Source organism: Rhinopithecus bieti, unplaced genomic scaffold (genome assembly GCF_001698545.2).
Source record: "Rhinopithecus bieti isolate Rb0 unplaced genomic scaffold, ASM169854v2 scaffold_25987, whole genome shotgun sequence".
NCBI classification, from domain to species: domain Eukaryota; kingdom Metazoa; phylum Chordata; class Mammalia; order Primates; family Cercopithecidae; genus Rhinopithecus; species Rhinopithecus bieti.
In genome coordinates, this window is record NW_016812078.1 from 757,825 (window position 1) to 771,308 (window position 13,484).

At 38.4% G+C, this 13,484-nt stretch overlaps 1 protein-coding gene across 1 annotated transcript in view; it reads left to right on the forward strand.

Moving 5' to 3' along the window:
* The first annotated feature begins 1,334 nt into the window (after positions 1-1,334).
* Positions 1,335-13,484, forward strand: part of HIF1A (hypoxia inducible factor 1 subunit alpha) — a 52,112-nt gene continuing 39,962 nt past the window's right edge. The window contains 1 exon segment of the mRNA XM_017895544.1: positions 1,335-1,824. Within this exon segment, the coding sequence (XP_017751033.1) occupies positions 1,790-1,824 (35 nt within the window). The 5' untranslated portion in view covers positions 1,335-1,789.

Below are 13,484 nucleotides of genomic sequence, written 5' to 3' on the forward strand. Positions count from 1 at the left end.
GGAGTAATTATTTTGAGTTCTTTCTTCTCTTCAGGCATTTCCCATGGTTCTTTTCAAGACATAATACATATCATTTAGTGTTGTAGATCTGAAAAAACAAAAGTAGCGTGAAGACCAAAAGTTTTTTAAAGAGATGGAGTCTCGCTATTGTTCTCTAGGCTGGAACTCCCAGGCTCAAGGGATCCTCCAGCCTTACCCCTCTGAGTAGGTGGAACCACGGTGTCCGCTAAGGTCAATGTTGAATCGTGTCTTTGTAGATCTACTGACCAGTTAAAAAGAGGTGCTGCTGTATACATTGGTTGTTGTCTTATCAAAGTTTGATGCTTTTATATAGACCATTGTTTTTACATGCTAATACAATTGAAAACCACTACAGATATTTATATTTACAACCCAAAGCTAGGTTTTAACAAGAAACTCATAAGGCAAAGGTGAGAAGTAAAATAATTTAGCGCCAAATAGAGATATATGTGCAATGCTCCTTTGTTGGGCTCAAAATATATTCTTTTGTTTCATAAGACTGACAGGCTTGAAGCCACTTTTATATCCATTATGCCTCCAAAGACAAAAATGATTACGTTTTATTTAGTAGCTTGCAAAGTTGCCAAAGACCATTTTTTCTACTCTTTCCCCGAAATTGGTTTATATGCTTATTAAAGTAATTTATACCTATTTGTGAATGCTTAACATAGTTTCAGATTTTAAGATTTCCCTGCAACTTTATTTCCCTTGAAGTTACAGCAAGAGGAGTTAATTTTTATTTTTAATTGCATTTATTCAGTAATTAAACTCCGCCACAGAAAAACTTAGTGGACAAGGTGAGTTCCCCTGTGTCCCATGGCAAAGGTGCAGTGGGACCATAACCATGACATTGACTCATGGTTAGGTAACCTGGCAAGGAAAGACCCCGTTGTAACACATCTGAGCAACGAGACCAAAGAAGGGCTTGCTGCCACGAGGCGAAGTCCGCTTTTTTGAACAGAGAGCTCAGCAGAGTTGGGCGGCAGTCATGCTCAGCACTGCGGCCGAGGAGAAAGAGAGCGGCAGCATTACATTACTGCACGAAGAGTAGGAAAATATGATGCAGGTTTGGGACCAGGCAACCGAAACCCCTTCTCAGCAGCGCCTCCCAAAGCCGGGCACCGCCTTCCTTAGGGGAAGGCGCAGAGTCCCCAAACCCGCGCTGAGCCGCGCCCCCACCTCCTTTCTCTTTCCTCCGCCGCTAAACACAGACTACCACGTGAGCGCCGCAGCGCGTCCCAGCTGTGCCTCAGCTGACCGCCTCCTGATTGGCTGAGAGCGACGTGGGCTGGCCGCCTGCGTGGCTCGCCATTGGCTCTCGAGGAACCCGCCTCCACCTCAGGTGAGGCGGGCCTGCGGGAGCGCGCGCCGGCCTGGGCAGGCGAGCGGGCGCGCTCCCGCCCCTCTCCCCTCCCTGCGCGCCCAAGCGCGCCTCCGCCCTTGCCCGCCCCCTGACGCTGCCTCAGCTCCTCAGTGCACAGTGCTGCCTCGTCTGAGGGGACAAGAGGATCACCCTCGCCGTCGCTTCGGCCAGTGCGTCGGGCTGGGCCCTGACAAGCCACCTGAGGAGAGGTTCGGAGACGGGCCCGGATTTCGGCGATTACCGCCCGCTTCTCCTGCTTCTGGTCTCACGAGGTGTTTCCCGCCTCGCACCCCCACCTCTGGACTTGCCTTGCCTTCTCTCTCCGCGTGTGGAGGGAGCCAGCGCTTAGGCCGGAGCGAGCCTGGGGGCCGCCCGGCGTGAAGGCATCGCGGGAACCGATTCACCATGGAGGGCGCCGGCGGCGCGAACGACAAGAAAAAGTAAGCCCATTCCCTCGGCCGGCCGCCGGCGCCCCACCCGCCGTCCCGCCCTGGGCTCCCGGGCCGGCCTCGGCGTTCCTGGGGTGGAGGGGCAGCCTTTTGTTTCTGCGGCTTCTCCCCTCCCCTCTCTTTCCCCCAACCTCGCCGGCCGGGCTCCCCCGCTGTCCACGTCGCCATCTTGTCGTGGGGGGTGGGAGACGCCTCGAAAGTGCTTTCAGGGGCCGGGATCTGAGCCCTGCTTGCCCTCCCCGCCGGCCGTGGGGGCCTCGCGCCGCCCACCTACCCGCCTCAGAAACCCAGCCTGCTCTGTGGCCGCATCCGGAGGGGACTTTACCCAGCCCGAAAACCCCGGGAAGAGAAATGAGCTGCAGCTCCGTAGCCGCGGTTTGCACCCGGAGCTTCCGCTCCTTCCCGCCCCCATCCTCTCCGGTTCCATTGAAAACTCGGCCCTGGGGCGGACCCTGCACGCTGGTCCTGGCTTGCTAGTGGGCTTGGGGCCCTGAATTCCCGACTGAGGGACTCGCGTGGTCGGATGCAATCTTGTCCTGTAGTTGTCCAGCCGTCGCGGGTGTCTTTGCCTTTGTGCATCCTAGGGATTTGCCGCGATGGCCTTAAGATGCGAACTTTTTAGTTTGCACGTGCAGGTTTTGTTTCGTTTTAAGCGCCTTAAAAAAAGTTGCCTAGACTGAGAGTCAGAGTAATGGGAATTTAGAGAAATAGCAACATTTTAAAGAGAACTTTAGAATTGGATACATGAGTTCATATAACCTGTCACGAGAACGCAGATAGTATAAATGAATACATGCCTCACTCATTCTTCAAATAATGAAAATGTAGGGGCTGGTTAAATGTAGGCAGACAGTTTTAATGATACTGAAAAAAGTATATGATGAGTGAATGAAATGCGGCACTAAAATGTTGCAAAAATTTTCGAACTCTGTCTCATTTTCCTGAAATTGAAGTATATTAAAGGAAAACCTTCAACATATATCCAAAGTAAGTTAATCACTCGGTTAGAACTTAATGCAAGTTTTATAAATCACCTTGAAGTCTGAGCCTAAGGGGTACATTAGAGATTAAGAATTGTGAGTTGGACCACTGGTATTAAGAGCGGACTCCGCCATCCCCCAACACACACACAATTTTGTCCACTTTGGTATTTTAACTTTTAAGGAAATCATTTAAGGAATTGAAGATTTAGAGTAAGAGTTTTGGTTAGTAGACTGGCTTGCTCTTAAATCCTTCCACTCTTCTGGCAGAGAGATTAATTTCCCTAATCAGTATCAGCAGAAGATAAACTTGTTTATATTCTTGCTCTTTTGTAGATCCCTTCTCCTGGTCCTTCTTCAATAGAATATTAAATTCTCAGTTTGTGTACACCAGAGAAGGCACTTACAAAATTCAAAAAGTGAGCAAACAGGTTTAAATTCATTCCAAGAGTTACCAGGAATTGATTGCAGTTTATTTTGCGGAGGTGATTACAGTGCTTTTGATGAAATGATAAAGCGGCAGATTACCTCTGTGTAGTGCCAGTTTTCTATCCTTATATATATTGAATCATACTTAATACAATGTATTAAATTATGCACCAATCAATTCCTTTTTATATACAGTATCGAAGTCATTTCTTTGCCATTCATCAGTTCAGAATATCAGAAGTTTTGAAATGAATGAATGAATAAATTAGCTACTTTTCAGCCCCAATTCTAAATGAGTTCTTAGATTTTCCTCAGCTTATCTGTTACTTTCAAAATTTTCTCATTTGAAAACTTAACAACCTTGGGTTGGATGGATTCATTTCTTAATATAGAAGTTCTTGATATAACTGAAAAATTAAGTTAAACACTTAATAAGTGGTGGGTACTCAGCATTTTTAGATGCTGTTTATAATAGATGACCTTTTCTAACTAATTTACAGTTTTTTGAAAGATAACTGAGAGTTTGAGGGATGGGGATTTTCTTCATGCAATTTTTTTTTTCATTTTAAATGAATTCCCAATGTCAGAGTTTGGGAAACAAATTTGTCTTTTTAAAAGAAAGTCTAGGAAACTCAACCTGAAGAATTGGAAGAAATCAGAATAGAAAATGGGTATAGTTATGATATTTTAGATTTAACATAGGACATTTCATGTTGCCTCCTAGTTATAGGGACTGAACTTACTTAATAGCACATGTGTTTTGATTTTTAGATTTTTAAGAGAATGTCAAGAGAGTAATGATTCTGTTTCAGGCTTCAGGCCAGACTCCTTCAACGTTTTCTAAAAGAAATAATTACTGAATCATTAAAGTAAAATTTATGAGAATAGATATTCCTTAATTTCCTTCATTAACTTTGGCCATTAAAAGTCAAGAAGCTCTGTCATTTATTAGCAAACTTTTCTCCTTATATTTCTATTTTGATTGTCCTTTTGTTTGAGGAAGCAGTATATAGTGGTTAAGAGCATAGGATGTGGAGGCAGATACCTCTGAGTTAAGGGTCCCAGCCCTTCACTTGTGAGCTTGAGCAAGTTACTGAATGCCTCTGAGCCTCTTTCCTCCTTTTGAAGTGATAAGAATACCAGCCATCTGAGCAGTTATTGTAAAGGTTAAATGAGATAATGCTTGTGAAGCACTTAGCCCATTGCAGGAGTCTTGGTGACACTGTGTACTTGAAAATAGATGTTACCTGTTAAAATTCTTGTTTGAACTTCCATAACTCTTAAAATTTTTTTTTCCTAGTCCTTCCAGCTATTTCCTTTAGTTTCTTTTCTGTGTCTTCATGCATGTTTTCTATCTCCTGAAAGTGAAAAGACTAACATTGGATCCAGAGCTTGAAAAGGGTTTTTTTCCTGTTGAAATGGGCAAAAGAGTACATCCTTGGGTTATATTGACACCTAGTATCAGTTATTTTTCTTGAGCATCTGATCTACTCTCTACTCCAGGCCTCCTCCTTCACAATTCCTCACCCCTGTGTTTTCTCCCCAAATAGAGTACTTTGAGTTTACTCTGGACTTACATACTGTGTATGTAGAGTCAAACATACACAGTATTCTAGTCTTACTGTTGATTTAAGCAAGATATGTGCAAGACACTGCAGTCTTAGTACTGGCAGTAACTTAAAACATTTTTTGTCTTGATGCCAAAGTTTAGACAATTTTGTAAAAATTAACCTTTGTGAAAGATAATGAGTTGATAAAATATTCTCAGTAAAGCAGCTACATGGTAGAAAAACTGTCCTTTGCTTCTGAATTTCTCCAGAGTTAAGACCATTGAGTTCCATCTAAAGGCAAGACTTAAAGCTTGCCTTACTAGTCTGTTTTGTGGCTCAATTTGTGTGAAGTCTATATTAGTGCACTCTTCCACACGTGTGTATTTACTGAACTATCAAGTTATTTTAGAGCATCTTATGCGGTTTGGAGAATGTCAGCCTTTCTACCTGTTAACTTCCATTGTCTTTCCTTTTAATGCCATTGTCTGTGGCTCTAATGGTGTCTGGGCTCAGGGTTTAGATTTTGTGGTTACATTCTATTCTTGTATGTCAAGAGTGGTGTATAGAAAGCTGAGGGGGATTAATTAGTCTCTTGACTGATTTTTTTTTTTTTTTTCTGAAGAACTCAAAATAGTTTATTATGTTTGGTGGTGAAATTAAAAATTGATGTGCATGGATGTTAAAGATTTGGGTTAAATCGTGTATTCATAGATGCCTTCTCTTAATATATAATTTTTAAAATTTAGATACTTGAAATACTGTATCCCTTTTTCTAAGATTAACACAAGTCTGTTTCTTAACCAAGAGAAAATAATCTAAATTTAAATGTGGTGTTGGATGAGTTTCCGATCAAGAAATTGATTTTTTAAACTTTGTGACTAGTTATCCAGTGGGTGGATTTTACCCAGTGTGTGTATGTGTTTTCTGCTTAACTCTGGGAGGTTAGAAAGAGAATTTGAAACTAAGACAAGCCAAACTTCTTGTTGCTCAGTATTTTTGGTAAAAATATGGTGAGAATGTTTAAATTAACTATAGGCTTTGGAATTTTAAAAATAATTATATCTTTTGGTCTCTTGACACATCAAGAATTAACTGTTTTGTATATGCATTGAGTATTAATGTTCATGTTTTCTGCAGTAGAAATTTATAAACCCTTATCTATTTGCCAGACATCCCTTTAGAGAAAATCACAATTTCTAAAACAAAATTAAAATGTTTGTTTCGTCAAAACAAAATTGTGATTACCTCATGGCTTTTTTCTTATAGCTTTTGATTGTTTTTAAAATTGTAGTTTAAAATATTAACATAAAATTTACCATCTTAACTATTTCTAAGTGTACTGTTCATTAGTGTTAGGTACATTCACATTGTGCAACTAACTTCCAGAACTTTTTCATCTTGCAAAGCTGAAATATACCCTTTAAACAACTCCCAGTTTCCCCCTCTCCTCAGCCTCTGGCAACCACCATTTTACTTTTTGTTTCTGCAAATTTAACTACTCTAGATGCCTCATATAAATAGAATCATAGGGTTTTAATATTTTTGTGATGGGCTTATTTCACTTAGTGTAATGTTCTCAAGGTTCATCCATATTGTAGCATGTGTCAGAATTTTCTTCCTTTTTGAGTCTGAGCAATATTCCATTATATGTACCATATTTTGTTTCTCCATTCATCTTAGCAATGGACACTTGGGTTGCTTCCACATCTTGGTTATTGTGCTGCTATGAACATGAGTCTGCAAATCTCTCTTAAACTTTCACTTTTTTTTTGGATATATATCCAGAAGAGGGAAGCTGGATCATATGGTAACCCTTTTTAATTTTCAAGGAACCACCATATTGTTTTCTATAGCAGTTTCACCAGTTTACATTCCCACCAATAGTGCACAAGGGTTCCTATTTCTCCACATCCTTCTAAACACTTGTTTTCTTTCTTTCCTTCCTTCTCTTCTTTCTCTTTCTCTCTCTCTCAGCCATCTAATATGTTGAAGTGGTAGCCATCTAATATGTTGAAGTGGTAGCCATCTAATATGTTGAAGTGATCGTTTTTAAGGGCTTGTTTGTGGATAACCAGCTGAAAGCTAACTACAGTTTGCCAGTGGAAGCTTTTGCAGAAAGAAAATATTAAGTACCTCTAAAATGAGAATTCAATTTTCTAGTGACTTAGATTTGCTCTGCCAGTACTTTTCACAGAAACACTTTTGGGTAAAATAGTGTACATCTGTTCTATTGTTGATAAATCCCAATTTAATTGGGAAATTTGTTCTCTAAGATTTAAAACAATAATTGAAATAATTATTTTTATTAAAACTGTTCCCAAGATGTTAGCTTTTAGCTGTTCTGGTGATCTCAACTGTTATTTATGAGTGTTTATTTTAAAATTTCACCTTAACCGGTTACAGTTTTAACCATAAAGATTATTTCAACATATGATTTTGAATCATATGTTGTCTTATGATTGTCTTATAAATGCAAAAATGTAGTGATGGAACATAGCTTACTGTATGTAGTTCTTCGCTTGTTTGAAAAGTCACAATGTATTTAGGCAAATTAATTAAAAAGTGTCTACTATTTAATATTGCAGTTTTCACTCATTAAGGACAGGTCCCCTGTGTTTCTCCCCCCTTTTTTTTTCCAAGTAGTTTGGGAGGGTTTGTTTTCCAGCTGAAAATACTATGGTTAAAAGAAACATAAGGTTTAAAGGTGAAAGTTGAAGTCTTTGAGGGTTGGGATATGTTTCTATTGTTAAGAGTCTTGTAAATTCAGATGTTAAGCAAATTTCTTTAAAATGATTTCTACCTTCCCCCTTTCCATTATAAAACTGGGTAGGTTTCATTGGACAAAATCCCAAGTAGACTGAATTTGAAATTTGTGGGCTGGACGCGGTGGCTCACGCTTGCAATCCCAGTACTTGGGGATGCCAAGGCGGATGGATCACCTGAGGTCAGGAGTTCGAGACCAGCCTGGCCAACACGGGGAAACCCCATCTCTACTAAAAATACCAAAAATTAGCCAGGCATGGTGGTGGGCGTCTGTAATCCCAGCTACTTAGGAGGCTGAGGCAGGAGAATTGCTTGAACCCAGGAGGCAGAGGTTGCAGTGAGCCAAGATCACCCCATTGCGCTCCAGCCTGGGTGACAGAGCAAGACCCTGTTTCAAACAAATAAAAAAAGAAATCTGTGGTGTGAATACTGGTACGTGGTGTACACAGTGAGCTCTTAATAAGTATTTGAATTAACAAATGAGACAATGATTGAATAATTGGATGAACAGAGAGAATGCAGGTTTTTAAAAGGTTTCTTTAGAAATATTGTCGGCCCGGCGTGGTGTCTCCTGCCTGTAATCCCAGCACTTTGGGAGGCCGGGGCAGGTGAATCACCTGAGGTTGGGAGTTCAAGACAAGCCCAACCAACGCAGAGAAGCTCCGTCTCTACTAAAAATAAAAAAAAGAAAGAGAAAAAGCCAGGTGTGGTGGTACATGCCTGTAATCCCAGCTACTCAGGAGGCTGAGGCAGGAGAATCGCTTGAACCTGGGAGGCAGAGGTTGCAGTGAGCCAAGATCGTGCCACTGCACTCCAGCCTGACGACAGTGAGATGCTGTCTCAAAAAAAAAATTAAAAAGAATGTTTTAATTCTTTAGTTCCCTGTCTCTCTGAGATTCATTGATTGGTAAGAAGAAAGTTATAGAATCTCCTTTGACTTTTTAAAATATAGATATTTAAATTCTATTACTTTTATAGTAAGGTTGGGGCTTGATTATTTTCTTTGCTTTATAATAGAAGAGCATTGATTATTCTCTTTGCTTTATAATAGAATACCATTTAAATAGGAGTTCCTTGAGTGTGTTTACAATCATTTGATTTGGCTAAACTATTTTAATGTTTAATGAAATTTAAAAATTTTGGAGGAAAAAATTAAAAAACTACACAGGTGCACAAAGAAATAAAAATCACCTGCTATTTCACCATGAATAGTAGACCATTGTCTACTATTTCTCAATTCTGTGTTACATATGTATATTAATAACTGTAGGATTAGGGAATGAGTACTGTTTTAACCTGCTTTTAAACATTTACATCTACATTTTTTTCCGTCTAAATAGTGAGGGTCTCAGAATTTTGTAGGATTGTGGTGATGGTTAAATTAGATAATATTAATGTTGGGTACTTACATAGTATATGGCTGTTAATACTCTCTAGATTTTGGATATAGTGTATTTTACCATTATTGCCTTTTTATCAAACCTATCCTCAAAAAAGTGAGAAAAGCACTGGGATTATACAGGCGTGAGCCACCATGCCTGGCCCCATGGTTCTTTCTTAATAATAAATTCGAAGAGGTAGAATTGCAGGGTCAAAAAGTATCTATTTTAAAGCTTTCAATATAATTGCCTGTTTATCTTCTAGAAAGTTTGACCTAGTTGTATTTTAGAGTGTCATTTTCTTGAACTTTATCATCATTAAAGTTTTAAATTTGAAACATGGCAGTTTGATAAGTATATTAGGATTCTTTTTATTGCAAGTAACAAAATACAACTCAATCTAGTTTAAGAGGGGAAAATGTAGTCATTGGCTAACACAATCTAGTTTTGGTTTAAGAGACAAATCTAGAGTCTTAAATGATCTCCGAGTGTAATAGTCCCTGACTTTTGTCTTGATATTACTTGGCTTGTATACCTTTGCTGTATTTGCATGCTGGCCTTATTCTGCCACTGACAGGCTGTCTGTATGGTGTGGAAGAGGACGGCTAGCATCCCCATACCTGCAGCCTTACAGTTTGTAATGAAAACAAAAATGTGGAAAAAAAACCCTCTCTCTTCTAGTGTCTGTATATCAGTTTCCTGGAAGAATACCTGTTTGCCCTACTTGGCCATGTGAAAGGAGTTCCCTGATTACATAAGTCAAATATATCTTATTGTAGCATATTTGATTGTCTTGTAGAGTATTATCTTATTATACACAGAACTCTTGATCAGTGCTACCATTGTAATTAATGGGTAATGAGTTTTTGTTGCAAGTCATTTGAATTCATATTCTATAGTTTTCTACCAAGTATAGTCATTCTGCAACTCTTCTTGTCATGACTTTTGGGAAGTTGAGTATTTCTTCTATGGGTTAGGGTTTTCATCTCAAGGAAAAGATGATCCTTTACTAAGTAAGTGTTAAGATCGCACATTTTTCTAGAACTTTTAGCTCTACTGTGTGATCTTACACAAGTTGCTTTATTGGGATGATAAGAATAATTGCCTTATAGGATTGTTATGAGAATGAAATGATATATCAACTCATACGAAACACTCAGAACAGCTCTTGGCAAAAAGTAAGGGCTTAATTAAGTAGAAACTAACCCTATATTCATAATATTATAATATTTGTTGTTTTCAGCATTGTTTACAGCATTGTTTTCAGCAAGCCTTCTTTGGGTTAATCTGATGAAGGCTATTCATCACCAGTGAGTAAATAATAGTGGTAGAATAGTTACTGATGCTTTTCCTTTACTTTGTTTTTTTTTTCCATGAAAATCTGGCCTTTGCAGGCTAAATACTGGTTTATGTATAGACATGTTATTCTAAAATAATTTTCCATAGTGGTAATACTAAAGGAAGAAACATGTTCTCAAAGCTATTTATTTGGGATGTTAAAGGAGGGGAAATTAAGAAAGCTTACATTTCCATGTTCTTTGTGTCCAGAATCTCATTAAATGTCTTTTAACTTGTTAGTAGAGGAAAGTTGGATATTGCCTGCCTTTGTAGCTAACATAGTTAAAATATTTAAATGGTTATAGTGTCAAACCAGTAGTCAAAGCCTTCGCTGTATATGGAGGAAGGGATATTTCTTGAATAATTTTTACAATGCCATCAAAATGAAAACACAGTTTTAAAAATTCTCATAGAATGTAACTTTGACACTGCTTTAACTCTATTAAACAAAGCACTGCCATGTTGTAATTCCTATTTATTACTCTCTGGAGTTGCATAAGTTACCAGATCTGCCTTTTGTGTGATATCCTTTTCAGATATCTGAGGGTAGCTATCATGTTTCTCCTTCTATTCTTAAAAAGTTCCAAATTTCTTGAATCTTTTAATTCAAAAATTATATATTGAGCATCTGATTTGTGGAAAGGCATGGGCCATATTAAAATTGGGGCTTCATATTAAAATGGGGAAAGGGTGGAGATTCTCAGGTGGAATCTGAGATCTGCCACATACTAACAGTGTTACCTAACCCTTTTTAAAGACAAAGAAACAGGATCAGAAGGTCACTTGGGAAAATTTATTTGGTAATATTGGGTAGGCTGGATTAGTATAGTTGGAAAACAGAGACTTCTTGCTTTAGGAGAGCTGCTCCTTTGTCATTTCCAGAATCTTCATCATGGTCAAGGTTTAGAGCTGAATATTTAACAGAAGAAGTCTTTAGGGTATGCTTTCTATTACATATCCTTATTTCGACATGTGTTTTTTCCTGTTATGTAAATGCTTTATTATTACTTATGCATCTTCTATTATGTTTAAGCAAATAGTTATTTCAAGGACACATTCTTCTACATACACACAAAGTTTAGGGTCACCGACCTTCTTAGGTTCTAGTCTTAGATCTGTTACCATCTAAGAGCATATAAATAAGGGAAACAGAAAGAAAAGGATTTACAAGCTGAGAAGGAAGCAATGCAAAGACAGAAGAGTGATAGAGTAGGTAATTTGGGAAAAGTCAGTGATACACAGCTCTCAACCATGAACAGTGATTCTTAACTCTTGAATGTTTGTGGCATTCATGAAGGTATTAAAAGGTGACTTTTAAAAAATTGTTTCAGATAACTGAAAAAAATTGAGTTGCCACATTCTTCATTAGGTCATCTTTGAACTCTACTCATGCATTTACATGTTTAAGGCAAAGTTTTACTAAACACACACTTGTTCTTGCTAGTTTATCGAGTTTTACTGCTAGCTTCTTACTCTTAGCAATTGTACCTCACATTACATAGTATTGTCAAACCCACTATATTCAGTGTTTCGCCTGACAAACATGGTATATTATAGGATGTGTATTTAGTTATAGACAAAAATAAATTATTCTCGTTTTTCAAAATTTGCTGGCCTACTTGTTAAGCTTTTGCTTTAAGATGTGCTAATGTTTCTCAAACTTCCGTGGTTTAATCACCTGAGTGTTTAGTTGCTCTATGGATTCCCAGGGACCCATTCCCCAGAGATTCTGATTTGGTAATTTTGGGATGGAACTCAGGGATCTGTAAATTTTACAAGCACTCACAGATGAAACATAGACTTTAAACAGCTAAGAGTGCTCATCAGGATTATGTTGATATTATTTTTTAAACAGATGTGCCAAGCCTATAATTTGAATTTCCAGGGTTGGGATTTGGCCTTCTATATTTGGGGGAAGAAGTTCTATTGATGATTGTGGATATATACCACAGGTCAACCATTCAATAGTCTAGTCAGTGTAGTTAATGTATTTTATAATTACTAAGTTCTAAGTATGTGGTAGTATTAATGTCTTAGGAGGTGGATATATTTCCTGTATTTGTAAAGCATTTGGATAGGTTTTTTAAAGAGGAAAGTATGTAACAAACTAGTTTTGAGTGTTGCTCTTTTACTTCTTTGGGCATTTTTGAAGAACACGTAAGTATTTTCTTAGAGCAGAGGGCTCAGAGTGGCCCCCAGATCATCATCATTGGTAACACCTACTAACTCATTAGAAATGCACATTCTCAGGCTCCATTCAGATTTTGTAAATCAGAAACTCTGGAAGTAAGCTCAGCATTCTGTGTTTTGAGAATTCCTCCAGGGGACTGTGATGCAAACTGACATTTGAGAACCTTCATCTTAGAGTAAAAACTTTACATACACATTTTTGTTGTTGTTTTATTTATCTAGCACAGTACTTTTTGAGACGGAGTTTCGCTCTTGTTGCCCAGACTGGTGTGCAATGGTACAATCTCAGCTCACCACAACCTTCGTCTCCTGGGTTCAATTGATTCTCCTGCCTCAGCCTCCCGAGTAGCTGGGGTTACAGGCATGTGGCACCATGCAAGGCTAATTTTGTATTTTCAGAAGAGATGGGGTTTCTCCATGTTGGTCAGGCTGGTCTCAAACTCCTGACCTCAGGTGATCTGCCCGCCTCAGCCTCCCAAAGTGCTGGGATTACAGGCATGAGCCACTGCACCCGGTACAATATAATATATATAATCAGGGCTCAAAGATTTGTTGAGAGGCTCAACACCAATTCTGGACCAGGAAAGATTTCATTTATATCACCAGTCAGGAATAATCTAAAAACAAAAAGCACAATCTTCTTACAAATAACATTTCAATACATGTTAATGTAAACACATGGAAAAGTATTAGCTACTTAATAAATGTAATTAACATGTAAATGAAAAATTTACACATTATGGCTATTTCAGATGTGATATAGATTTCATTTTCACAGAATAATGCCCTCCAATTAAAACAGATTCTTTTCCCCGTTTATTTTACTGCATTAGAAAATCACATTTAAAATAAGATTTGTGAGGTTATTGAAGGTGAATAAATCCATCTTTCTTAATTATAGATAATTTTAAGAGAGATGTCCATGCCATTCAGATAATGATGATCTAAGAACAAGAAATTTACGTTGCTTTCAAAAATAATAAGTATATACATTCTGAACATTTTTCTTTATAAACAAACCA